The sequence below is a fragment of the Colobus angolensis genome, unplaced genomic scaffold, assembly GCF_000951035.1.
Source record: "Colobus angolensis palliatus isolate OR3802 unplaced genomic scaffold, Cang.pa_1.0 Scaffold444, whole genome shotgun sequence".
NCBI classification, from domain to species: domain Eukaryota; kingdom Metazoa; phylum Chordata; class Mammalia; order Primates; family Cercopithecidae; genus Colobus; species Colobus angolensis.
Window position 1 is genome coordinate 2525705 of NW_012117866.1, and position 27904 is coordinate 2553608.

The 27904-nt window shown below is 40.3% G+C and overlaps 1 protein-coding gene across 2 annotated transcripts; it reads right to left on the reverse strand.

Moving 5' to 3' along the window:
• Positions 1-429: 429 nt before the first annotated feature.
• On the reverse strand, positions 430-27904 carry PNPLA4 (patatin-like phospholipase domain containing 4). Of its 2 annotated transcripts, XM_011957510.1 has the most exons (7): positions 27747-27904; positions 26393-26585; positions 22245-22339; positions 21957-22092; positions 12190-12255; positions 1851-2003; positions 430-587 (listed from the first exon to the last, which is right to left on the reverse strand). In XM_011957510.1, exons 2-7 carry the CDS (start codon positions 26570-26572, stop codon positions 456-458), a joined length of 762 nt encoding a protein of 253 aa, XP_011812900.1. In that variant the 5' UTR covers positions 26573-26585; positions 27747-27904; the 3' UTR covers positions 430-455. The 2 variants fall into 2 exon arrangements, with proteins under 2 accessions (XP_011812900.1, XP_011812901.1); XM_011957511.1 differs by lacking the exon at positions 26393-26585 and having other exon boundaries at positions 27747-27756.

Here is a 27904-nt window from a genome sequence, read left to right on the forward strand (position 1 = left end):
CCTCTCCTACCCTGTGGCCTGGGTCAGCCTGAGAGCCTACTTCCTTCAGTTCCAGAGCTACAGGGATACAGCTAAGTCATGGAAACACCCATGCTTCATGTCAAGATCATGCCACACATTCTCCATGGCACTTAAGTGGTGGCCCTCCATTTTCCATGTTCCTCAATTTACCCAAAGAGCCTATCCTCCTCCATTTTTTAAAGGACATGACAATTCACCAAAAATGATTCCTTATCACCTAAGTGTATCCTTCTTAATGACATTGTCAAATTCTAATAAAGTGCCTCTTACATCCTTGCACTAGGTAATAATTCAAATATTAAAAATAAACACAAATATTACAAGGAGTAATAATACAATTGAGAGTCTTGATAGATTTTCTAAAAAGGATTTGATTAGAAACTTCCATCAAAAACTGTCTGAAACATGTTTTGCATTATAAGCTTTTAAGCATTTCATTCAAACCAATTTTCTTTAAGTAAAAACTTAATAGTGTCATCAAAACCACATTGATACAGAGATTCCATTTTCCTCTTGCTTGGGGGAAAAAGGGCTTGGTTGAGTCTCACCAGGTTTGCCAGGGACAACTAGAATAAAAAGACTGAAATTTAAGCTGTAGGATATTGCAGTACAGGAAAATATACACTATTTTTATAATCTAGGTTTTCTTATCACAGATACAATTAGCAGTAACAAAAAAATCAGTAGGAAAAATTTAAACTTCAGAAGTTACCTCCACTGATACAGTAAAGGAGGGTTTCTCAGCCTTGGTACTGCTGACATTTGGGGCCGCGACGTCTTAATTGTGTGATGGTCATGTGCACTGCAGGATGTTTAACACCATTCCTGGCCTCTACCCACCAGATGCCAGGGGCACAACTGGGACATGATAACCAAAAATGTCTGGGTACGATATCATCCCATGTGGAAAACCATTAGACTAGATTAAGGCAATCAGCATTTTTATGTCAATTATTCATTTGGGTCCCTAAGTTTTTCTCGACTATTTTTATATATTTCATTACTTCCATCTTTCTAAGTCAATAAATGATTTTATTTAAAATTGCTCTGGGCCAGGCATGGTGGCTGAGGCCTGTAATCCCAGCACTTTGAGAGGCCAAGGCAGGCGGATCACTTGAGCCCAGGAGTTTGGGACCAGCCTAGGCAACACAGTGAGACTTTGTCTCTGCAAATAATTTTTTAAAAAGGTAGTCGGGTGTGGTGGCACGTGCCTGCAGTCCCAGGTACTTGGGAGGCTGAGGCGGCAAGATTACCTGGGCCTGCAGTGAGACATGATCTTGCCACTGTACTCCAGCCTAGGGGAAAGAGCAACATCCTGTCTCAAAGAAGAAAAAAATTGCTCTGATATCCTACCAAGTTTATTGATGTGAAAAAGAGTTAATAAGCAGCAAAAACGGGCGGGCATGGTGGATGTCTGTAATCCTTTGGGAGGCCAAGATGGAAGAATCACTTGAGCCAGGGAGTTTGAGACCAGCCTGGGCAACCTGGTGAAACCCTGTCTCTACAAAAGATAAAAAAAATTAGCCCTGCGAGATGGTGCACACCTATAGTCCCAGCTACATGGGAGGCTAAGGTAGGAGGGGTGCTAAAAATAAAATAAAAATAAATAAAAATAAAAGCAGCAAAAGGACTTAATGCTGACAGTCCATAAGAACCCAAGTTCCTATGCCTGATACATGTTGTAAAGTATTAAACAATACACTAAAGAGAAGATGCAACCCCTACCTACAATTATCAATGAGCTTCCAGTGCTTGGGAAACACGTTGAAATCTGTGGAAATTTTTAGTAGATCAGGACTCTTCATATATCACTGAACATGATTACTCACCATGATATCCTGCTTGGCGATAGTAACATACAGATCCAGCTGCCCTTTGTCCTGCGGGGAGATGTCCAGTCGTCCACTGAAGGGGGAGATGGTCACAGTCCGGCCGACGGGCAGGATGGGAAGAGCGTTGGTGAGGCCTCCGTCCACCCACTTCTGTGGAAAGCAACATCTCACGTCAGCACATGTCAACAACACATCCCGCACAAAGAAAAGCAGATTCTAATAATATGTGTGCTTTGGATATGCTTTTAAATTGCTATTTTTGAGGACTAATCCCACTGGGGATCTGTTTTGGGGGTAAAACAAATCTTGGTACACATATCACTTACCAATATAAGAACAACTCTGGACAGAATTTAACTAGATTATTGTCTGTAAGACTTGAATTCTTACTGATTAGAGTGCATGCCTAAGAAGCCACGTGTAATTAGATTGGGGCTCATTATTAAATCAAACTAAAAAGTCAAATTTACTGTGGATGCTGAACAAAACATCCACCACCAGAGGAGGTTCCATTTTTATTATAAGAATTGGAAACTGGCATTTTCTGTGGCAAACCTAAAAAGTAAATACAGCAACTAGAAATGCTTCTAATTCCAAAGTGGTTCCTGTGCTCTTGAAGCAAGGGGCATGTCCTGAAGTCATAAGGAATGGGAGTGCTGCATCAAAGCACACATTCCTCAGTAGGCACTCAGTGCTCTCAAGCCCACCTCAAAGGGGTGTGAGTGATGGAGAAGGCGGAGGACAGAAGCCTTCCAAGGAAGAAAATGAAACAGTCTTGGGGCAATGAGGACGGACAATGAGGTGCTCAAGGTGTGTGCAGCCTCAGCCCCTAGCTCTACAGAAGTGCACGATGAGGAATGGCGACAGAAGAATCACACAGACAATATTCCTTCTGCTGTCTATTCCAAGGCCAAACAGTCTCAATGCAGCCATGATCTGATGTATTCACATGGTCAGCCATAGCAATCAATAAACACAACACACATGGAAATAACGTCCAAATTGTCTAAGTTTATCTGTTATTAAAAATAGCCTTCAGATAATATACAAAAAAACAAAAAGTCTGGTAACACTTGAAAGTCCTGTATGCAGGAACCTTCAGTGAAGTTTGTAAACTGAGTTTTGCTTGAATATGTAAAATGAAATGCAGATAAAACAAATCTTTGCTATTCAACATAAAGATGGCAAGAGGAGGGAGAAAACAGGCCAAAATAAAATGTTCTCAACTCACTTAAAACCATGCATTCATTTTTTTCAATGTGTCTTTTTCATGTCCTTCTTAATTGTGTTTATTTATTTATTTCGTCTTTTTTTTTTTTTTTTTTGACACAGAGTCTCGCTCTGTCGCACAGGCTGAACTGCAGTGGCGCCATCTTGGCTCACTGCAAGCTCCGCCTCCCGGGTTCACGCCATTCTCCTGCCTCAGCCTCCCGAGTAGCTGGGACTACAGTTGCCCATCACCACGCCTGGCTAATTTTTTGTATTTTTAGTAGAGATGGGGTTTCACCGTGTTAGCCAGGGTGGTCTCAGTCTCCTGACCTCGTGATCTGCCCACCTTGGCCTCCCGAAGTGCTGGGATTACAGGCATCAGTCACTGCACCCGGCCAATTGTGTTTATTTCTAAAGCTGGTGACAAAATGAGTGGTATTACATTATTTACAAAGGCTCTAGCCAGCCACGAACTCCTCCAAAGGAAATAAAAGTAAATAAATAAAAGATAAAAACGGGTTGAAAATTCCTTTTGAGAGCATTGCATTTTGGTGGAGAAGAGAGTATAAGTAGATTGGATTAAAATAAAACTGACCTGTATAATTTGCATATTGTCATTATGTTTAAAAGAATATAAAGATTATGATATGTTATGTGTATTACACATACTTATTCATATGTGTATGTGTATATGCATGTATATATGTGTTTGTGTATGTGTATTTATATATGTATGCATAGGTACACATAAAATATAGCTGGTTATATAACTGTATTATCTAAAAGGGAGGTTTGCAAAAAAAGGCTCCAAAATATCTGATTCTGTCCCAGAACTTGCTTTTTTCCCTGATTGCTTTAGGTGTAAATATCAAATTCTGGAATAGGATAATACCCAGAAGGGAAAAGAAAGACAGCTTCCAAAATCATTTCATATTGTCAACAGAAGCTGTCATCAATGATGTAAAAATTCATATAGGTTTCATCAAGAAAAATTAAAGATATGAAACTTTAAGTAACAGCTCTTCTGATTTATTCAACTTAATGAAAAGAAGGGCAATCTGGCTCATTAAATTGGAAAGTGTTCTAATTTACTGTGGGGTTAATGACTGCTGTTTCAGGGAATTGAAAATCCTTTTTCCAAATTTTGTTCACTCTTGTTAGCTTATTCTGATTAGATAAATGACAAGGGAAAATGTATAGCAGCTTATCAAATCACCTGATTAAACTTGCAATGATACCAGCTCCTTCTACAACCCTTGAGATGCTATAGCCCCACTACTCAGATATGCTAAATGCGGTACTTCTTACTCCTGATTTATGCTCTCATGAGCTGTATCACTCAGGACAATCACACATTCATTCGGGCATGCAGATTCCAGCAAAGTTTCTGGAAACAACTGTCACAACAACAAATATTCTTCAACCTCCAAATTAAAAGTAGAAACATTTTATATCTTGTGCTCTACTGATAGTTTAAAATCTTGCATAGTAAACACTTATGTCCATGAATTCTCTGGCTGTTCACAACATATGGCTGTGAGTCATTCCCATCTTCTTGCTTCATAGGCAGCATTCTACATGCTGGTAGCTACTTCCATGAGCTTCTGTGACTCCAAAATTGTCCTTAAGAAAAATAGCTGCTGGTCTAAAGTTTTCCTGTGTGTGTGTCAGTTTTCATCACATAGCACCATCATCCTCAAAGGAAAAGGGAGATCAAGTACATAAAAATTCCAGGGCAAAATAGTTTCAAAATCATACTCGTTACAGGCTGTACAGTGACCACCTCTCGGTCCCACTGCTAGACCTACTATTCTTTTCTCTAATCTTTGGCCATATTCTAAGTGTGTTCCACATTCAAGTCAATGCCTGAGTCCTAAGACATAGAAATAAGCAACTGCTCAATAGAAAAACGAAAACAAAACAAAAAACTCATGCCCAATTGTGGGGCAGACATCTACTGTGATTGTTCTCTGAAAGTTACAGCACTGAAAACTATAATTAGTGGAATCACTTCTAAAGAGATAAGGCTACCTGTTACATCTAAACAGGCTAGAATATTCATCTGGTAGTACTTGTTAAACTTTGCTTTATACATTGATATGTTATGGGTACCTATTGAGAACATGCCTTATGAATTCAAGTAACTGCTATTATATAATGTAGGTGGAAAACTTAAACAAGTACTTGTTGAGTTAATCTCTACTGAAAGGGCCAGTTTATTCATTCAGCAAGTGATCCCTGAGCATCCAGTGTGTGTCTGGACGTGTGGTAGATGCTGGGGATATGTTTGTGATAGAACTTCAATGAAGGGCTCCATTTTCTTAAGGTATATTTCATTCAAAAAACAAGTGAATAAAAAATACTTTTCTGGAAGAATGAATAAGATGTTGCTATCTATAATTATTATAAATACCATGGCACAGGGCCTAATAGTTCAAAAGTGATTTCACATGTATAATTTAATATGCTCTTTACAAGAACCCTATAAGGCAGAAAGGTCATGCTCGTATATTCAGTTACCTCATGTTACAGAAGAAGAAACTGAGGCTTGCAGGTTTCCTTGCTATAGTTCACGGGGTGGCAAAGTACGGCCCACCATCTGCTTCAGTAAATAAAATTTTATTGGCACATGACCAGGACCTTTTGTTGAGATATTGCCTGCGACTGCTTCCCTCTACAACAGCACAGTTGAGTAGGTGTGTTGACGGAGACAATGTTGAAACTATTTACTATCTGATACTTTACAGAGAATAAAACATCTATTGCTACAGAATATACAGGCAATAAGGGATAGAGTTGTCTTTTCACTTCAGGTTTTTTTTCTCACACACTGTAAAATTCAGGGATGCTCTATGGGGCAGGGCAAATTAGAATTGATTTCTGAGGGGTGAGAGAGAAGAAAATGTGCTTTGAACAATAATTTCATATTTGCAAACATATCTGCATTGCTTTCATGAGAGAGCCTACAGATAGCAATGCCCAACAATGCTCTTGATTAGCAATTCCTAAAATAGAAGGGAGAGGGAAAGAGACAAAGGGATACCCACCTCCTTGGATACAGGTGAGAATCTCCCAATTATGGTGGGAAGAAGAGACAGATGAGATTTTTTAATCAAAGAAAGACAAGTAAAAATACAATTCTAAAAGAGAGGTTTAGAAACCTGCCATACTAACCTCTACTAAGGACTGATTCTTGGTGCATTGCTTTCTTGGTTTTTGCATGTGTGAAGGATGATTAAAAGTGATGACTCCAGATATCTACTTTTGAGAAGGCTCTAAAGGGTTATTTAACAGTTGACCATCTATAAATACCATATAGAAAATTTTCCCTAGAGGACTAACATGTTGTTTCAAAAATTAAACAGACAAAGCAAAAAAATCTAAAAAGTCACTGAAGAATAATAGCGTCTATTTCAGAATAACTAGAAATTGATATCCAGGTTTCCATCCAGCCAAATCTAGCTGGTGGCAAGGCCAGCTACCACTGTTTGCTATGACAGTGACAGAGCTGCATTTCTATGTTAAAAGTCTAAGCCATTAGGAAACAGGAGCCTAAGGACCACAGTATCAACCTCATATAAAAGCATAGTTACATGGAGTATTCCACAATTCTGTTTCTGACAGAAGTGTCAAGAATGAAAGAATAAATGACCCATAAGGCCAAATCCGCATGGACTAGGATAATACAATGCTGCATTTTCATGTTCCTGTAATAGTATACACTTAATCTTAGCCAAAAGGCCGAGAAGTGATCTTGTAATACTACAGAGTCAAAATATTACTTGAATTTCAACTCAGATGAAAGGAAACAACGCAAAATCCTACAGCCTTTCTTTTCTTTTCTTTTTTTTCCAGAGTTTCACTCTTGTTGCCCAAGTTGGAGTGCAATGGCGTGATCTCTGCTCACTGCAACCTCTGCCTCCTGTATTCAAGAAATTCTCCTGCTTCAGCCTCCCGAGTAGCTGGGATTACAGGCGTGTGCCACCATGCCCAGCTAATTTTTTGTATTTTTAGTAGAAACAGGGCTTCACCATGTTAGCCAGGCTGGTCTCGAACTCCTGATCTCAGGTGATCCGCCCGCCTCAGCCTCCCAAAGTGCTAGGATTACAAGTGGGAGCCACTGCGCCCAGTCAATCCTAGAGCTTTTCTTCTGATCTGAATCTGCCAGATCTGGAGATGATTTTATTCTGATATTTTAGTCACCCGCCAATGCTAATTCTATCTTTTAAAACAAATCAGTTAAGAATTCCTCTTGAAAATTTTCATTCTTTTTTTTTTTGAGACGGAGTCTCGCTCTGTCGCCCGGGCTGGAGTGCAGTGACCGGATGTCAGCTCACTGCAAGCTCCGCCTCCCGGGTTTACGCTATTCTCCTGCCTGAGTATCTGGGACTACAGGCGCCCGCCACCTCGCCCGGCTAGTTTTTTGTATTTTTTAGTAGAGACGGGGTTTCACCGTGTTAGCCAGGATGGTCTCGATCTCCTGACCTCGTGATCCGCCCGTCTCGGCCTCCCAAAGTGCTGGGATTACAGGCTTGAGCCACCTCGCCCGGCCGAAAATTTTCATTCTTATTCCAAATTGACATGAATCTGTGAAAACATGGCCTTAAATGTGTGAACATTCCTGTGGATTTATTCTACCATTGGAAAGAGTTTATATGTAGTAAAGAAAAATCATTAGTCAAAAATATAGGACTAAACTTCAATTTATTTCCATTCATTCACTGACACATCTATTAATGACTATGTACTATAAGTAAGGTACTAAAATAGTCATAAGATGAAGCCAGAGAAAACTACAGAACTTTTTAAAATAATATTTTTTAAAAAGCAGTTTTTTCTTTTTCTTTCTTTTTTTTTTTTTTTTTTGAAACAGGGTTTTGCTCTGTTGCCCAGGCTGGAGTATGGTGGTGTGATCATAGCTCACTGCAGCCTCAACCTCCTCAGGCTCAGGTGATCCTCCCACCTCAGCTTCCAAAGCAGCTGGGACTATAGGCACATGCCACTATGCCTGGCTAATTTTTGTATTTTTTCGTAGAGACAGGGTTTTACCATGTTTCCCAAGTTAAAAAGAAAAAGTAATTTTCAAAGACATCATTCCACTTTAAACCACTGGTAGAGGGTTTTGAAAGGACTCATACTGGTATTTGCTCTAGTTGAAATTAATCTTATGTATTATTAAGGTATGATTCTTCTAAGCGATTAATAAAGACATTTTAATGCACATATTGGATCCACACATATATCTTAATAAAATCCAGCAATACCTGCAATGTAGAAATGAGAAGGTCTCTGTATTTAACAAAAGTAACAAGTGGAGAGAATAGACTCTGCCCCTGTTTCCCGAGTCCCACTTTGTCTGCCTTTCCTGACTCAATGCCACAAACATAAGTAACACTAAATCCCTTTTTCCCCTTCTGCCACCTCCACTTTCGTCACTTCAGAAAAACAACCAAAGACAACAAATACATCAAAACCTGAGCTCTATGAAAACATGAAAATCTAGAAAATGAGAGGTGCATTCAGCATGACTGAAATGTTTATATAATTTAAATCACATAAAAAGCTTATAGTAACATTAAAACACTGCATTTAAAGCAACCTTCACACTTCCCTGAAAAGGGAAAGCAAAGATTCTAGAAAACAACTCGGCATGGAAACCCTATTAGAATGTGGGAGGTGATCGGGCTTAAGGAGAGTTAGTGTTAAGCTGAGAATGGCACTTCTAAATTGTCGCTTTTTGGTGTTATAAACAATGCGAGGCCGCTGTGGCTCTCTTGTCAATCATGTGCGTGAGGCCCCCTTATTGCAGACTCCATTAAACAACAGAGGAAAATTGAATGCTTTCGGGAGACATAAGGTTCAACTCTACAAGTAATTATGATGTGCCTCCTATGCACAGACACCACATGATCAGCAAGACACTGTCCTGGGACATTGCCCAGGGTCAAAGGGCTTGGGTGGGTCGCTTTCCATCTTCCTCACAGTTCTGGGCCTGTGCGTTCCCTGCTGTTTAACTGTGGCTGTCACTCTATGTTCATGTCCAAAGTACTCAATCAAATCATGGAAAGTTCACTAGAAACTCTGATTCCTCACTCATGCCCTTTTAAACATTGCTAGTCTTCCTGTCACATACCCACAACATGGCAGTGGGGCTGGACAGGAAGAAAATAAGGAATGCATTGTTTGAAAAGAACTAAAGGGCAAAGCAGAGTAAGAGGCACAGCAAAGATAGAAACATTAAGGACTATCTTGGGGAAGTTGCCCCCTTCCAAGCTCAGAGACTTCAGTGAAATAGACTGACGTCTTTACATCTCAATTTCCTCACATGTAAAATTGAAAGTAAGAATCCCTACAGCAGACAGCACTGGATTCTGGTGTATGCAATAATAACAAAAGTTTTAGGCCGGGCACGGTGGCTCACGCCTGCAATCCCAGCACTTTCGGAAGCCGAGGCGGGCGGATCATGAGGTCAGGAGATAGAGACCATCCTGGCTAACACGGTGAAACCCCATCTCTACTAAAAATACAAAAAATTAGCCGGGCATGTTGGCAGGCGCCTGTAGTCCCAGCTACTCAGGAGGCTGAGTAAAGAGAATGGCGTGAACCTGGGAGGTGGAACGTGCAGTGAGCTGAGATTGCACCACTGCACTCCAGCATGAGTGACAGAGCGAGACTCCATCTCAAAAAAAAAAAAAAAAAAAGGTTTTACTTCTTTTTTTCTGGTAACAGGAATATTGAGGGTAGGATAGTAAGGCAGACTCCTCAAATCATTTAGGACCTGGGTATTTCCAGTTCACTGTTTGGCCATCTTCAGGGTGTGATCCTTGACCTCATGATGAACGATAGCTGCTGGAGCTCCAGTAATCGTATCTAAGTTCTGGGCAACAGGAAAAATGGAAAGGTATACAACTTTCCTTGTACTGTAAGTCCCACAGTTATTTGGCTCACATGTCATTGCCCAACAACAAAATAAATGGCCACACCTAACTGCAAGGGAAGCTGGGATATATAACCTAGCTGCACAGCCATAGGTCCAGATATAAATTGGGATTCTGTTACTAAGGAAGAAGAAGAAAGTGTATATTGGAAGAGAACCTGGAGCCTCTACCACCTGCCTCTTCTTCTAAGATGGAAACACACTTAATTCGTAAGTGAGAGACTGGCATAATAGGGACATAGAGGAAAAATATTCTAATTACTAAGTGGCAAAGTAATTTTACTTGTCAATTCGACATTTCGTTAGGTATTTCAAATGACAGCATCCGAATATGTGGAATTTTACCACTCGCTCTCAACCCATTACCTTCTGCTCTATCAAAACATACATTCTCCATATTAACTGAAGCCTATTATGATTTGCACGAGAGAAAAGAAAAATTCCAAAGTTCAGCAAAGCTCAAGGAAAGACACTGATGAGGACCAATGAGATCAGAACAGCGACACTGCCTCGATCCTATTAGCCAAAGGGTTTGTAAAACTCAGTTCTTTTGTTGAGAGACCATCAATTCCTTGAGCACAGGCCTAGTGCTGGGCCCTCGAAGTGAGTGGGTGAATGAATGAATGAATGATGGTTAAAGCACTTTGTATGTACTCTTTTATTAATAAATAAATATATATTACATATATATAAAACAAATGTAGTTTATTCATCCTGAATATATGCCTCATCTGATATATGCTAAATACTTTATTAGATATGTGCTACATACTTTCATTATAAAATATGTATCTCTGATATGTATTAAATATCTACACTATTTGATTATAAAATATGTATCTCTGGCATGTGTTAAATAGGTACTATATTTGATAAAAAAATACATATCTCTGGTACGTGTTAGACAGATATTCTGATTATAAAATACATATCTCTGGTATGTGCTAAACAGATACCCTATTTGATTATAAAATACATATCTCTAGTATGTGTTAGATATCTACTCTATTTAATTATAAAATATATATCTCTGGAATGTGTTAAATAGGTATAATATTTCATTAAAAGATACATATCTCTAGTACGTGTTAGATAACTCTGATTATAAAATACATATCTCTGGTATATGTGCTAAACAGATACTCTATTTGATTAGAAAATATATATCTCTGGTATGTGTTAAATAGCTATTCCATTTGATTATAAGATGCATATTTCTGGTACGTGTTAAATAGATACTGCATTTGATTATAAAATGCATATCTCTGGTATGTGCTAAACAGATACTCTATTTGATTAGAAAATACATATATCTGGTGTCTGTAAAATAGCTATTGTATTAATTATAAAATGCATGTTTCCATCATATGTTAAATAAACACGTTAAACCAAATACTACATTTGGTTATAAAATACATATCTGTGACATGTGTGAAACAGACACCGTATTTGAGAATAAAATGCTCATATTGAACCTGTGTCCACGCGATGGGGGAGCTGCCTCGGAAAGAATGGTGAATACTCAAAGCAAACTCTGTGTAGATCACAGAAGGAAGCTGGGTCACACTCAGCGCAGACTTTAGGTGCATGCCCACGTCTAAATTTCCCTAAAAGAACTGGCATCCTGTCTTAAGTGCCAGCTCCAAGTGAGGAGCACTCTCCTCAAACAAAACGGGTTTTGGCCTTGCAGCGATCAATGTGTCTGGGTAAATAGAGACCCCTGGAAGGGAGTGGGTCGTCCCCCAGCAGAGGGGCTGAGGGCAGGCTGGAAGGAACCCATGCTGCATTGTCTGGGGGAGGACAAGGTGTGGAGCCCCGAAGCCTTTTCTCACCCTGATGGTGGTACAACTCTGCTTAGAAGGGGCTGTGAGTAGGACTTTACTATGTGGGGAAAAAAATCATTCACTGCTAATAACAACAGCAACAACAGAACATATATATATATACACACACACATATATATGATGAAAATAAGAGCATCACAGTCAATCATTCCCATTCATGAGATCTTGATGATAAGTTATCACTGGCCCTGTATTTTTTTTCCTCTTAAAGAGAAACAAAGCTATTTATGAGGAAAAAAACATATAAACTGATTTGAAGCCACTAGAATAATTATAAAATTGGATGTTTCAAAAGAAACATATTAATATGGGGAGGAAGGTAATTCCTCATTTATAACAAGCTTACCTGCCCTTTGTATTCCACTGGCTTCAGTCCTGCATAAATGGGCACAAAACTGCTGGCTAGGAGGACCTAGATGGATAAAATAAAGAAGCAGCTCATGACTACAGGCATGAACATTCAGATAATACAGTTGATGTAGTATTGACAAGCAAAATCTCAATAAATAAGCCCCACAGACTTCAAGTGCAGCACTGCACATAATTACATAAAAGATAACACTTTTAATAACAGAAAAGACTCTAAACAGATAGGTACAAGTTGACACACTCAGAATCAATCAACTTCACCTGGGTAAAAATCAGCATTTTTTTTTTTTTTTTATAGTAGACACACAAGTTATTATAAACCAAAATTTAAGGTAAGTCTAAGTTCCTGACTATGTAAAGGTTACAGAGAAAGTATTTGTAATGTTCTATCATATACTGTAAAAATCATGTTACAGTTGCACTCCTACTTTCTGGAGGAACAAAGCCCTCTGATTATGACAGGAGAGGTTAGTCCACAGCTCAGAGATGTTCTCATTTATGTCACCAGGATTTGTAAAGGGAATGACATAGTTTATGTTCCAATGATGTGGTCAGGATATGTAATGGAACCCTGGCAAGCAGTGACATCAATTATGCTTTATCTCCCATTTAAAAAGTTGAAAAAGATTGTCATTTAGGCAATTACCATTCCATACATCATAAGAAGTTGGGCTCTGATAGCTTTTCTGAAATGTAAATGTTTTATTTTGCTGTGTAGTTTCCAAATCACTAGTGTTCTATTTGAAAACATACAGCATTAGATACTGAATATTTTTTAAGCTATAATCTTTCAACTGATAAGTGAAAGACTCTGGCTGTTTGTTGTCAAAGATTTCATGAGACTTTTTTTTCAACATACATTATTCAGAAATGGATTATGGCTCAAATGCTGACTTGCAGATCATCCATTTACAATTATTTAGAACTCAAAAGGCACTTCCTCTAAAAATCAATGTTATAGGTATGGTTTCTGGGTCAGCTCTCAAAAGCCTATTTATTCTGAACTGCAACTAAATTACAGATTCAGTCAGCAGCATAACAATTTCCATAGGAAAATCCTCTTTTGAGCTGCAACCTGACACAGCTGGAACCCACTCTTGCCATTTTTATTTCTGCACCATGTACAGGGAACTTCCATAGCTTTCTTATGCAGTGGTTCTTCCTTGGACATGTCTCCTGTTTCCTCATTACCAAAAACCCCACTGAAAGGACAGGGACTTGTGTCTCTCCTGGTATGTCCAGCTCTTGGCAGAGCTCATACTCAACAAACATCTGTTGGGTATTTCTCTCCCTTCTCTGTGATGTGAATGGACCCAACACTCCTCCACCTACCTCAACAGTGGGACTAAAGAAGGTTGCCCAGTGCTGTTGGTGGCATGCTGGTTGCAAAGGCACAGGCCTAGTTGTAACAGCTCCTACAGCAACAGGCTCCTGACAAATGCCCAAAGAAGCTTCTGGGGCCTCAGGTTTCAGCAGTGGCAAATTCAAGGATAACAGCACAACACTGGAGTCCAGGGACTCCAGCAGGAAAGAAGGTAAGAAATAGCCAGGTATGAAAGGGTTCTGCTGCACCATGCTGGCACTAGGTGCCAGAACCAGCTATATAATTTCTGGGTCCTGTCCAAAATAAAATAAATGCAGGGCCCCTTGTTCATAAAGTATGGAGAATACTGAGATGTTGGCAGCAGAGCATTAAACCAACGGTGAGGCCCTTTGGATGGTGGAGCCACGTGCAAATGCACAGGCCATACACTCATGAAGTAGACTTTGCCTCAAATATACTGTCTAATTTAATTATTTCTTGGCCCTGTCTCAAAAAGATAAAGTTGCTCAAAGATTTCTCTGCTAATACATGGTTGAGACTGCCCCCGGAACCAATTTATTTTAATATAAAATGTATATTTTTACCAGAGCCAACATAAACATGTCAGATTTCTCACAATGAGTCTTTTTTTCATCTTTTGGTCAATTTTATACACATCTATCTCAATCGCTTGTTTATTGAAATAATGAAAGCACGCTAGTTTGCAGCACTGTTTCTCAAAGGAAAGCAGGCACTTCTATTTATGTTTTATGTGCTTGTTTATTTATTTATTACAAGGCATAATAATAACCTCACACAAGGTCTGTCAACCTTCTACAAAATGTCATTGCAGACATGCCCGCACCACGACATTCTTCTCAAAATCTCAACTTTAAATGGCCCACATAATGCAATACTGTGACATTACAGCAATCATGTCTCTTTCACAAAGAGGCAAAGCAGGAGTGAGTAGCACCTTGGGTGATTTGGTGAAGATCACTTAATAAATCAATAGGAGAGAGAGGACAGAAAGCAGGCACCTTCAACTCCAACCCTCTCAGCCCACTGGTAGCAATGACATCATTGGCTTCAGAGAAAGGTTGTTTACGGTTAAGGTAACTGCATTCACCCTAACTAAACTCAGGCTTATCAGCAATTGGCTACACTTTTAAAAAAATAATCACAGACCCTACGTATGTTTTGCAAGCACAATGTAGCTATTTAATGAAGTTATTCAGCAAGTGCAACACCACAAAGCAATAACTAGAGCAATTTGTGGATAGCACACATATTGTGAAATTACAGTACTTAGAGGTCTTTAAAGAACCAAAAACACTCCATAAATATAATGATTTATTTCATTATTCTGCAGAGAGACACGTGAACTGCAAAAAAATCACTAACCTTAGAATTATGGTTTGTTTTCTTTTTCTTTTCCCCCGTGTCAAAGTAAAATGTAGAGTTCACAAGTTAATGCTTGGAACTATTTTGAGATATTTTGATGAAAAATGCTATCCAATTACTTTCCTACAGATAATAACAGTAAGAATCCTCCTGAATGATATGAAAAGTGCAGTGAACTGGAAAATACTTGTCACTCCTCCAAATCAATGTATTTGTTTTTGTCATAGCTGACTCTCCCTTTATATGGACTGATGATTTGTATATCAAACCAAGTTTAGTGGGGAAATTAGCTTTAGATAGTTAAGAGCTAAGTAGCTTTTCTTATTTGTAGTCAGCTTACTGCAATTTTATTGCAGGCAAACAGGATTTCCTAAGAAAGGAGATAAAGACTGACATTCTAAGGTCATATAATAAAATATTATGCCTAAACATATGCTTTTAGTGTATTTCACCTCACAATATTCCCAGTGAAATTCACCTCGCCAATGAATCTCAACACGTCTACAGCACTTGTTCTCAGCTGGGGGTGATTTTACCCCCTAGGGACATTTATCAATGTGTCTGTCATAACCTGGGGTAGAGGGTGGGGTGGGGGGTGGCGTCCTGCTGCCATCTACTGAACAGAGACCAGGGATGCTGCTCAAATTCCTACAAAGGATAGACAGCTGTCACAAGAAATAACTATCTGGGGAATAATCTGGGTCCCTACTGCCAGGAGTGCAGTGTTTGTGGCTGAGAACGCTGATGTGGAAAGCAGGGGTGTAATTTTCACACCCTATCACTTGGTATAGCACTTTAAATGTTGGACATATGTGAAACCACTGATTTGTGTTTTTACTAAATACACAATGATAAAAATGCGAGCTAGTGTCTTCCTATAGCAACAGTATAAAACACTGTCAGATGCACATTCCCGACACGTTCTGATTGACTCTCTTCATTTTGCATTTTATAGAAAAGAGGTGTTTAGAAAATTATGTGGCCTAGCTTCCTTAGGGATTCAATTCTCAACAAGTTTCATTTACGCCTAAAGTTTACTGTGGACTTTAATGAGAATCTAACTGTTTATACAGAACCTGCTGGTGTAGTTGAAATTCAAAGACAGATTCAAATTTATCTTCCTCAGTTTTTCCAAGATAATGACCAATCTCAAATTCAGTTCTTATTTCACCTTCACAAGGCTAAATGTGAGAGGATCTTGTTAAGAGCATTCTCACACATGTGAAGAAATTCAGGACATCACTGCAATAGAGACAGGGCAGAATTTTCTCAAGACGGCCAGGGACACTACTGTGCAGGAAAGGCTTCCTGGGTACCTCTATCCTACAGCATTCACACATGTCAAAAGACCCTTTTGGAAAACACTTGTGTATCAGTCTTAAACATGAAGAATTCAATGATTCGTACCAATTCAGGGAAGCAGTGGAACTCCACCACGCCACTGCACTGTTAATTTGTTTTTACACATCATTTTAGCTCAGCCATGGAGGTTGCATATGACTTTCTTTTAACCTAGGGACTCACCTCCCTAGTTATGCTTTGCTGAAGGCTAACATTAAAATGTGTTTGGATTTCCTAGTTGTATGCATGCTTCTAAAGAAAAACAGCCCACAACAAAATCTGGAACTCGAAATGAATGAGTTGGTATGCAAAATGCGCACACTTGACACTCAGGGGATACTGTGTAGAGCGGCACACCAGGAAAGGAATCAGGAAGGAATCATGCTAAATAATGAACAGTATGAAGAGATGGATGTCTGGAGAGTGGAGGCACTTGAAGGCGACCATGCACATCTGGTATGTACTTAAGAGTTGATGAAATACTTTCACACATACTTCATTTGACCTTGTTCTGAAGGTATCCATCTTAAAGATGAAGAAACCAAGGCTCTAAGAAGTTGAGACTCGCCAAAGGTCCCAGAGCCCACCAACAACAGGGTTAGGTGGATGTGTACCACCCCTCCATGACTCTTTTCCATCCCCTAAATTATCTGCATTTGCAGGAACTGATCTCATCTTGGTTTTGATCTGCTGGTGACCGACAGACATAAAGGGTCATCCTTGGAGGGAACATTTTTCTGGGTGTGGCACCCAGAAATCAATCTCTCAGATGGGAAATAAAGATATGATTTTGGAGGGGGGCCTCCTGGGGCTCTGGTTAACTCTATAAAGGGGTCTCCCCTCTGCAGGCTGCCTTCAAGCAGTTGAGCAGCAGACATCATCTGTGTTTCCCTTTGTTGGTATAGTCACTATAAGGGAGGAGCGGAATGGTTGACACCAATAAATTCTGAACAAAGGAATGCCTTAAGGCCTGCATCTGTCTTACAATGGTTTATAAAGTAGAAAAGACTGAGTTAAATCCTCATGAACATAAGATTCAAAATTCTGTGGAAATTCAACCCTAAATAAAATGAAGAGTTGGACCACACAGTCTGCAAGGGTTCCAAGAAAACAATCAACTAGCATTGCAGCTATCAAATAAGTGATTTTCCATGCCACTAAAGGTGAAGCTGATTAAGATAAATTAAGTATGAATTATCACACAAAATTATTTATTTTAAAAAAGAAGGCTTATGATGATGAGCTGTAAAATCAAATGCCTAAAGATGGCAAGAACTCAGTAGCAACCATTTCCTGAAGTATTACAGATATCAGTTAGCACATTGTTCATGAAGACAGGTGATAAGTAAGGGGTTAAAGAATAACACTGATAAGAAAAAGTAAGTCCTATTCAGCCTGAAGAAAAGAAAGCTGTGATTGAACATGGCTTTAAAATTTCATGACAGATTCATAGAAGGGCGCTAAGCAGGGGTGTGTATGGGTTATTACGTTATTTGTTCATTATTTATGAAATACTGGCTCCATTCAGCATGCATAAAGGGCTTTACCATTTAAAACACACTTTCACATGCTTTATCTTATTTATTCTGCACAGTAACACTAGTTAGTATTACTGTGCGAATTATTCCATTTCAGAGATGAGAAAACTGAGACTCAAAAATAATCAGTCCAAGAGGACAACGTCAAGAAACGACAGGCCTAGACATGATCACCAGGACACTCATAAAACAAGTAACCATCTTTGAGGAGATTCAAAAAGACCTCAAAATACACACACACACACACACACACTCTCTCTCTCTCTCTCTCTCTCTCACACACACACATTCTAAGCTACAGGTTTCTAGTTGGATTTTCAGGTACGTAGGCATGCTGTCTGTAACAAACAGCATCAGTCAGCTAGTGGATAACGAAAAACTAGGCATTTTCTTAAAAAATTCAACTATTAAGTAGCAAAACAAATGAGTTAATGATAAAAACAGACAGAAAATACAACATGGAGCAAAGTTTAAAGGAGGTGAAAATCATCAGTGTTTAGTATTTCATGCTCTCCCATGCTCTTTTCTCTAACTTGAGTTTTAATCAACCTCTCTCTTTCTCTCTGTCTCCCATCCCCTCCATCTACAGAATATCCAGATACTGGGAAGTAGACTTGTATTAGTTCATTTTCACGCTGCTGATGAAGACATACCCGATACTGGGTAAATTATAAAGAAAAAGAGGTTTAATGGCCTTACAATTCCATGTGGCTGGGGAGGCCTCACAATCATGGTGGAAGGTGAAAGGCATGTCTTACATGGCAGCAGGCAGGAGAGAGAATGAGAGAGAAGCAAAAGCAGAAACCCCTTATTAAACCATCAGATGTCGTGAGACTTACTCACTACCAGGAGAACAGTATGGGATGGGGAAAACCACCCCCATAATTCAATTATCTCCCACTGGGTCCCTCCCACAATACATATGAATTATGGGAACTACAATTCAAGGTGAGATTTGGGTGGGGACAGAGACAAACCATATCAAGACCCCAGGCCGTGTGTTCAGAGCCAGGTGTACCAAGCCCTGGGAGACCTGCAGCTACCCATCATCGAGCTGCTTCAACGCATGGCTTCAAAGCCTCTTGTCTCCACGTAAAGGGAGTGGGGTGACCTTCAGGCAGCCTCCCCAACCCCAACCAAAAAGGTCAGAAGCACCATCCTCCCATGGCACCGCCTCAGACAACATTCTCCCACCATCCTCTTCTTTCACCAGAACATATATACTTGATCATGTCCCTACCTGGCAGGGGGGTTACTTTACTTCCTCTTCACACTTATTCCTTTGCTACATCATCCCTAGTCTTCCCGCACTCTCACTCTTTTCTGCTAAATTCTTCCTGAGTATTCCAGGCATAGGTTTCACAGTTTAACAGTCACCATCTGCTATCAAGGAACTATTCATCCTTCCTTCTTTTTAATTCTGAAAAAGGTTAAAACATCCTCCTAAACACGTAGAATGTTTCTTGTAGAACCCAGAAAAAATGTCAATTATTCGATATTCTCCTTACAAGTATTACACATTTGTGTCAACAATTTCTCTTCTGTTCAATGAACTTAAGTAATTACACGAATTCTCTGAATAGTTATTATCCAAAACAAAGGAACTAGAAAAACATCATGTTTTCTTAACAGCAACAGTTTGCTATTGCTGTTATAACAAATTACTACAAATGTAACTGCTTCAAACAAGACACATGTATTGTCATACAGTCTGAGGGTCCAAAGTCTGGTATGGGTCTCACTGGGAAAATCCAGGTGTCAGCAGGACTATGTCTCTTTCTGGAGGCTCTGGTGGAGAATGTGTCTCCTTGCTCGTTCAGGTGTTAGGAGAATTCAGTTCCACAGGTTACAGGGCAGATGCCCCCTTTTCTTTGCTGGCTGACAGTGGGGAGCTGCTTTCCTAGAAGTCTCTGTGCTCCCCTGGCCTGTGGCTCTTACATCTCCAAACCAGCCATGGTACACAGAATCCAGGAAACATGTCCATTTTTCAAGATTCCGGTACTTAGTTTGGGTCCACTTGGATAATATGGGATCATCCTTCTATCTCAGACCTTAAACTTAATTACATCTACAGAATCCCTTTTGACAGGTAAGGTTACATCTGGACAGGTTCTGGGGATTAGGGTAAGGGCAGCTTTGGGCGTCATTCTTCTGTCTGCCACATAAAAGAGATGGATAGGGAGGATGAGCATTTTATCCAGCGTGGAGTAGAGTTAGGTAAGAATGCTAGACGCATGGACCACAGTCACAGCTGGGCCCCAGCCAGCTATGTGATTTTGCCCGGGTCATGGAGTACGGAGGGCCCAGCTTCTTTCTTTTCTTTTGTTTTAAATCAAGCCAGTGTAACAGATACAACCTTGGTTCATATCCATTCATTTCACACATATTACAGAGTGCCTACACAATGGCTGGCAGGGTGGCAGGTACTGGGCTGTAGCAGTGAGCAAACCAGAGGAAGCCCTGCCTCTTGGAGCTTACATTCTGGTGAAGGAGGATGGACAATAAAAGCTAAACAGGACAGCAGTAAAGAGGTAGCATGCTAAAGAGTGATATGTAAATCAGGAGGGATGTAGGGAGATCAGGGGCTGAGAGTTCTGTCATTGTAGACAGAGAAGCCAGGGATGGACTCCATGAGAAAGAGAGAGCTGGGGGCAGAATCCCTCTCATTTTATGTCACAAGAGCACATAGTCTGTTCCTAGATAAACACGAAGATGCATGTCTGCCCACCGCAAGCCTTATCTGTCTGTATTGGACATTGATGACTTAGGACCACTTAGAATAGGTTGCCCAGCTCTTCCCTTACACTGTCAAATCTACATAATATTGTAATGAGATTACAGAATAATGTCTTCTTATAAGATAGAAAGACTCTTAACTTGTAAGTGACAGACTGACATAATAGGGATATTGAGGAAAAATATTCTAACCTATTAAGTGGCCAAGTAATTTTACTTGTCAATTCAACATTTCATTCAGTATTTCAAATGACAGCATCCAAATATATGGAATTTTACCACTTACTCTCAACCCATTACCTTCCACTGTATGAAAATATACATTCTCCCTATTACCTGAGGCTTGTTATGATTTGCACTAGAGGGAAAAACAAGAAAAAATTCCAAAAGAAATACACTCTTTCCACCCTACAAATATTCAGTGTATTACCACAGCAGGCACATTGGTATTTGGAAATTAATCAGCTGAAGTATTTCCCAGACATAATGAATTCTGAACCAACCAACTTTCAAATGTGTTTGGACAGAAAGACATCAGAACAAAATGGAAGAAACAAAATGGAATATTAGATTGAAAAGTTAAGAGACCTGGGTACCAGAATTGGCTCCCACTGCCACGTAGGATAATCTTGGGTACATTGGTACAAACATCACATAAAATCTTTTCATTCACTTCTCTATTAAAAACATAAAAGGGATCAGGTGCGGTGGCTCATGCCTGTAATTCTAGCACTTTGGGGGGCCCCGGCGGGCAGATCATTTGAGGTCAGTAGTTCAAGACTGGCCTGGCCAACACGGTGAAACCCTGTCTCTACTAAAAATACAAAAAGTAGGTGGACGTGGTGGTACATGCCTGTAATCCCAGCTACTCAGGAGGCTGAGGCAGGAGAATTGCTTGAACCTAGGAGACAGAGGTTGCAATGAGCCAAGATTGCACCACTGCACTCCAGCATGGGCAACAGAGCGAGACTCCATCTCAAAACAAAAACAAAAACATAAAAGGGTCACAATAACACCTATCCTACCTGATTTACAGAAGGACTTGAAGGACTGAATAAGAGAGTACATGTTAAAAACCCTACATACACTCCAAAGTATTAGCCACATAGATTTCGGGAATTATTATTGCTACTAAATTGCATCAGCGACTTGCTTCACATAATCAATGTGAGATCTGAACATTGCAGGAAGACACTGAACAAGTACAGGGAGCTTTTGGATCACAGTGCATCATGAGGCGGCCTCAGGAGGGATCCTGGTGAATACTTTCATCAAACACGTAATTTACTGAGCACTCAACCATCTATCGGGCCTGATAAGAGACACAGGATCTAAAGACCATGGTAATACTCATTACTTTTATATAAAGTATTGAAATCAGCACTTGCTGATTTCTTCAAATAGGAAACATGGCTTTATTACCTTAATGAGGTCCTTCCTGGAGGAAAAAGTGGAGACTAAGTGATTTTCTCTGGTTCTGGTGTTGGTGATGGATACATGCAGTCGGTTCTGGGCCAGCTCGTGAGCATTGGGAGGAAGAATCGACTCCATTCCACTTCTAAAGAAAAAGCAATCTGCATCATTCACCTTTAATTATTGAACGCCCTGTAAATATTTTACAAGAGAGAATGCTGAGCTTGCCACTGTTTGTACAGAGAGTCGTCAACATTCTGTCTCCATGTACTTTTGGGCAAAATGTATTCTGTGTACCTTAGTTGGGCCATGAAGTCATAACCAGGTGTTACTGCCCCAAAAGACTGCCTTCTGATTTCTTCGGCAAACTTGTAGGTAAATTGGTTACATTCCTAAAAAAAAGAAAATTAAGAAGTGACCCTATGTATCATTATTAAAGGTGTGCAAATTCCCCACCTGGCCGGGGCCTCACCCACCACTCTCAGGCCCTTTGCAAGGTATACACTCTCAAAATCCTAATCTTTTTTGTTTTATCCTTTGTAAAGCAGCTTAAATGGCATTTGCCCCATCTGAAAAATCCTTGAAGGCTCAATCTGAATTTTAATTGAGCACATTCTTCAAAAGGTTTCCTCAGCGCAATTAACCTTCTCTCCCACACCTATTTTGTGGTCTCAGCAGCAGTTTGATTTTTTTTTTTTTTTTTTATACTTTAAGTTCTAGGGTACATGTGCATAGCGTGCAGGTTTGTTACATATGTATACTTGTGCCATGTTGGTGTGCTGCACCCATCAACTCGTCAGCACCCATCAATTCATCATTTATATCAGGTATAACTCCCAATGCAATCCCTCCCCCCTCCCCCCTCCCCATGATAGGCCCCAGTGTGTGATGTTCCCCTTCCCAAGTCCAAGTGATCTCATTGTTCAGTTCCCACCTATGAGTGAGAACATGCGGTGTTTGGTTTTCTTCAGCAGCAGTTTGATTACAACCCTGCAACAAAGCTGATTACAAATGACAGCACCAGTGACAGAAATAGGAGTGGTGACGTCTATGGTTTGCACAGACTGAACCAGTCTTCGGAGATTCATCTTGGGCACTGGTATTTTATAAAGTCTTTCAGTGATGCTCTGTCTACCCTGGACTGGGATCCACAGAGGTGACACTGTCAGTTCATCTTCACATCACCCTGCAAGGTGGGTATAACCATCCCACTTGACAGATAAGAAAACGGAGGATTGGAGAGTTCAAGTACCTATCCCAATATCTCACTAAAAATGAGTCTCAGAGCCAGGATTTACATCCAAGTCTCTTTTGTATTAAATAATGAATTAATTTGGCAACCAACTGGACACCACATACTTGGCTAGGCACTGGGACTTGGACAGGACAAGATACAAAGAAACTGTCCTCATGAGATTCATAAGTGCCTCCAAGAGCAGGTGACAGAGGGCTATGAGAGCCCCCATGAGGGTGTGTTTGGCTCTCATTTAGTGCAAAAAATAAGTAATAACAGGTAAACTAATTTGAGAATATGAGGACATCAAGTCTCAAATTCAGGTAAATTATTCAATGTCTTAACATCGCAGAATTTCAGTTAAGTGGCTAGATTATTGCAGTGGTCTCTCCTCTCCCCACAAAGATATCCACATTCTAGTCCCTGGAACCTGTGACTAGGAGACCTTTGTTAAAAGGGACTTTGTAGAGCCAATTAAGGACCTTGAGATGAGGAGATAATCCTGGATGACATGGGTAGGACCAGTGTCATCGAAAGGGTTCTTGTAAGGGAAGGAGGGAGGTAGGAGAGGTAGAGTTGGAGAGATTTGAAGATGCTGTGCTTATGGCTTTAGAAATCAAGGAAGGGGTCAGGAGCCAAGGAGTCTGGGCACCCTCCAGAAACTGGAAAAGGTAAGGAAATGGATTCTCCCCTGGAGCCTCTGGAGAGAGTGAGCAAGGACATTTTGATTTTAGCTCAGTGAGACCCTTTTAGACTTAAGACCTCCAGAGTTGGAAGATGATAAACACATGCTGTTTTAAGCCACTAAGTTGAAGGTCCTTTGCAAAGCAGCATCAGGAAATGAATATGGTGTGTGTCAACCTCCAACCTCGTGGGTTGCCAAAGGTTTCCCTCCAATTTGACACCCAGGCTGGGACTTAAACATAAACAGGAGTTGGGCAGGGGATGAAGGTGAAAGCAGAGGATAGTAAAAACAACAGCAAGAACAACTCTGAGACAGGCACAGGGCTGAAATGCATCCCTATGGCGAGCCATAAGTAGGGCTAAGTCACATGGGGCCTTGTGATACAAGCTGAGAAACGTGGGTCACATTATCCTAAGTCAACAGACAGCCTCTGCCCCGGGGGTAATGAGGTGATCAGATATACCTTTGGGTGACATCACTCTAAGTGCTATGAGGTAGGTGGATTGTAGGGAGCTTGAACGGATATAGGCTGCAGGAAGCTCCTGGGTGAGAAATGGGGGTAGCCCCACCAAATGTATGTTCATTCTACTGAGCTAGACTACCCATCTAGCCTATTTCTTTGTACTAATTTTGGTTATATTCAATACTCTCCATAGCACGGACCAGACTGTAAACTTATTAAAGATGGGCCTATTCATCTTTGAGTTCCCCACTGAGTCTAGCACCATGGCTTCCTCACAAATTGTGAGGGCAGAGGAAAGACTTGCAGCATTGAGCTCTTCCACATCAACGTCTAAATTTGCCTACCACTTAAAACATGCCCTGTATCAGGTGCTCCTCTTAATTATTCATGCATAAGCTCAGAACAAGATTAATTACACACGTATTTGTCACAACAGTAAAAAGCTTGAGGAACTTACATCATCAGCAAGAACCAAGCAAACACGAATCTGAGTAGGTAGAAACATTTGCTAAAAAACACTCAAGGCTATCCTACAGGTGGATTATTTCAGATGCTAAATATAAAGGAACTAAAATAACCTTAAGTCAAAGGGTTACTTTGGCTGAAAAATTATTTTGAAGAAGAACAAATGAGGATGCCCTAAGGAAACTAAGAAAATTATTTTCTACCTTCCCATGGGAGCACCAGATAAAGACATCTTTTCATCATACCAGCACTATCAGACAACACAACGCAGTCTCTCATTTAGTGCAAAAAATAAATAACAACAGGTAAACTAATCTGAGAAGATGATGGCATCAACTCTCCAATTCAGGTAAATCATTCAATGTCTTAACATGGCAGAATTTCAGTTAAGTATAAGTGGCCGTACTATTGCAGTATTTCCAAATCAGGTTAATTCTAAATCATATAATACATTTTTTAATTTGCTGAGAATTGGAAACCAAGTCTACATAACTCCAAAGCTTAGGATTTGCCACAGCTCAAGAAAAGACTGCAGTAAAAAGGAAGAAGCAACACCCTGAGAGTCCTCTGCTTCAAAAATGAAACACAGTTATGGGAAGGAGGTAGCTTGTAATTCAAAGCATATGAATCTGCTAGTTTGGGGGGAATTTTCCCACCTCATTTATACCTTGTGTGGCTTACGGTTCTCATCCTGTTTAATCTCTGCAGTTTTTAAATCAGTTTTCTAGTTCCCTGTAAATCAACCATATAAAGACAGGAAGATACGTGGGTTTCTGAATGATTGGCCTCAAATCTAGCTTCCCTTTGATAAGCAGCTCACAAAAGATCTGAAATGAGATTCTGATGATTAAAATTGCATAGTTTTAGAATTTTAAACGTGACTGAAATTCATTCTTGGGCATGAGGGTGTTAAATTATTATTTCATTATTGTTCAAAGCTGCTAAAATATGTAATGATTAACAAATATAATATCCTCCAACTACAGAATCCAGCTCTCACAGTCAGCAAATGATTGATCACTGTCTGGATAGCAGAAAACAGATTTTTAAAACATAGATTGCATTAAATAAAATACTGAATGAAGACTTATTTGTATTACTTCTGGATAAATTGCTTGGAACTCACAGCTTCCTCTTACTGTGAGAATTAAAAAAGAATTAAATTCCTATACCATTCCACTTAATAGAAACTGCATGGCCACATTTTAATTTATATATCTATTTCTATGTAGCAATGAGTAGAGACTTGTTGCCCACACGTTCAAGGCCTTGAAAACAGGCCCCATGCTCTTCTCATCATAGAAAGAAGAAATATCCTTTGCTTGAAAGGAACAGAGCTGGAATCTTAAGGATAAATAAAAACTCAAGAGTAATATGTCATTTTATTTCCTTATTTCGCTATCACCCGAAATAATCTTTCCCACAACCAGAGCACAGATCCCTAATAATTACATCTTAAAAGAAAAGTCCTAATCCTTTCTGTTTCCAAGCAAAGGATTAATTCTCTGCCGTGTTAACTTAGTAGAGTCAATGCTCATGTTTGCCTTTGGGTCTTAATTTCTTGATGAGCAACACAGTCTAAGTTACTACTTAATTACCTCTATTTTTTCTGGTGCAGTTAGCAGAACAGAAGCAACCAAGGATCCCGCAGACGCCCCAGCGAAAGCTTTGACATCCTTCAGAAGTTTTTTGCCATGTCTGCAAAGTGCAGATGCTGCCCCCAAGTGGTAAATGCCCAGAAATCCACACGCTGCAAATGACAGGTTGATGTGCTTCATTCTAGCTGCAGCACTGGCAATACAAAAAGCAAAAATGCTGTAAGTTGGAATAGTTTATCCCACGTACTGTGTAGTCTTATGTTGATCATCGTTCCAAGGCTTTCTTCTAACATCATTCTCTGTTTTAAGCACAGTGGTTTCAATTAATTCTAATTAAACACAAGAATATTTCAAGGAAATCTTTTCTTTCCCTCCTCACCTTGACCCGTCTTATACATTAAAAACAAACAAACAAACAAAAACCCAACATTCCACATTTATTCGGTACATAGATTATGCAATCTACGATTTAATTACTTGGCAAGAAACAGATGTATACATTCCAATTGGCAAGGGCATTTGGTGTTTTCTCTTGACCCTTTGAAACGTTTTGCAGGGTGGGGGCGGCACTATCATTATGAAACTGAAAATTATTAGAGACCGTATCAAATTCCAAATGAACAATACATTTGTTCTTGGTAAGTGTATCAGAAAATTTCAAATATAGTTCCCTACTCCCCTTCCCCATTTCTATTATGAGCACCCATATTTTTATGAACGCCAATACAATCACTCAGTAACGCAATAAGCAATCACTCAATAATGCAATACATTTCTTTGCCAAGTATCTCAAGACTAACTGAGGTCATGACTGGCGAAGGCAATTCAAGACTCCATGAAATGTCAGCCACGCCACTTTATACTTGGAACACATCTAAATAGAAAATTATACGTTTTCCTATGCCTCAGTGCGCACTACTTGCCTACGTGAATGAAATTGTGCCTCCACAAGGCTGTCCATTCTGAAGGCCTCAGGGTTTCCTTGGGGGCCCAAGGGCCCCATTCAGGGACCCCAAGATGAGGCACATTGCAGGGCCTCGAATTTAGGGACCTAAGACCGCCTGTTCCTGATGCACCCGGCCAGGTCCTGTGAGGGCAGGAGGCTCGGCCGCCGCAGGCTGCGCTGGCGTCCGCGTAGACTGAATCCCAGTCAATGATCCGGGGGCGAGCCCCAGTTTTGATTCCACTTCTGCAAATGGGGATGGGAAGAGGTTTGGGTGCTCAGCATCCAGGCGGCCAGGCCCGGCCAGCACAGGCACAGTGCCCTCCGGCGGCTTGGAGGCCGGCGGAGCCGGGGTGGTCCCCGCATCAGTCCCGCAGGAGCACACCCTTGCTGGGCCCCAGGGCTCCGTACCAATGCAGCCCCGGGATACTCCCGTGTTGAACGAGTCCCTTTAAGCAGATGGCGGGGCCCGACCGTCATTCAACGCCCTTCCGCCAACAAGGCACAGCTACGCTCTACGCAACCCGGCCCATGAAAGTCCTGCAGCAGGGGTCTGTACCGCCTCCCGC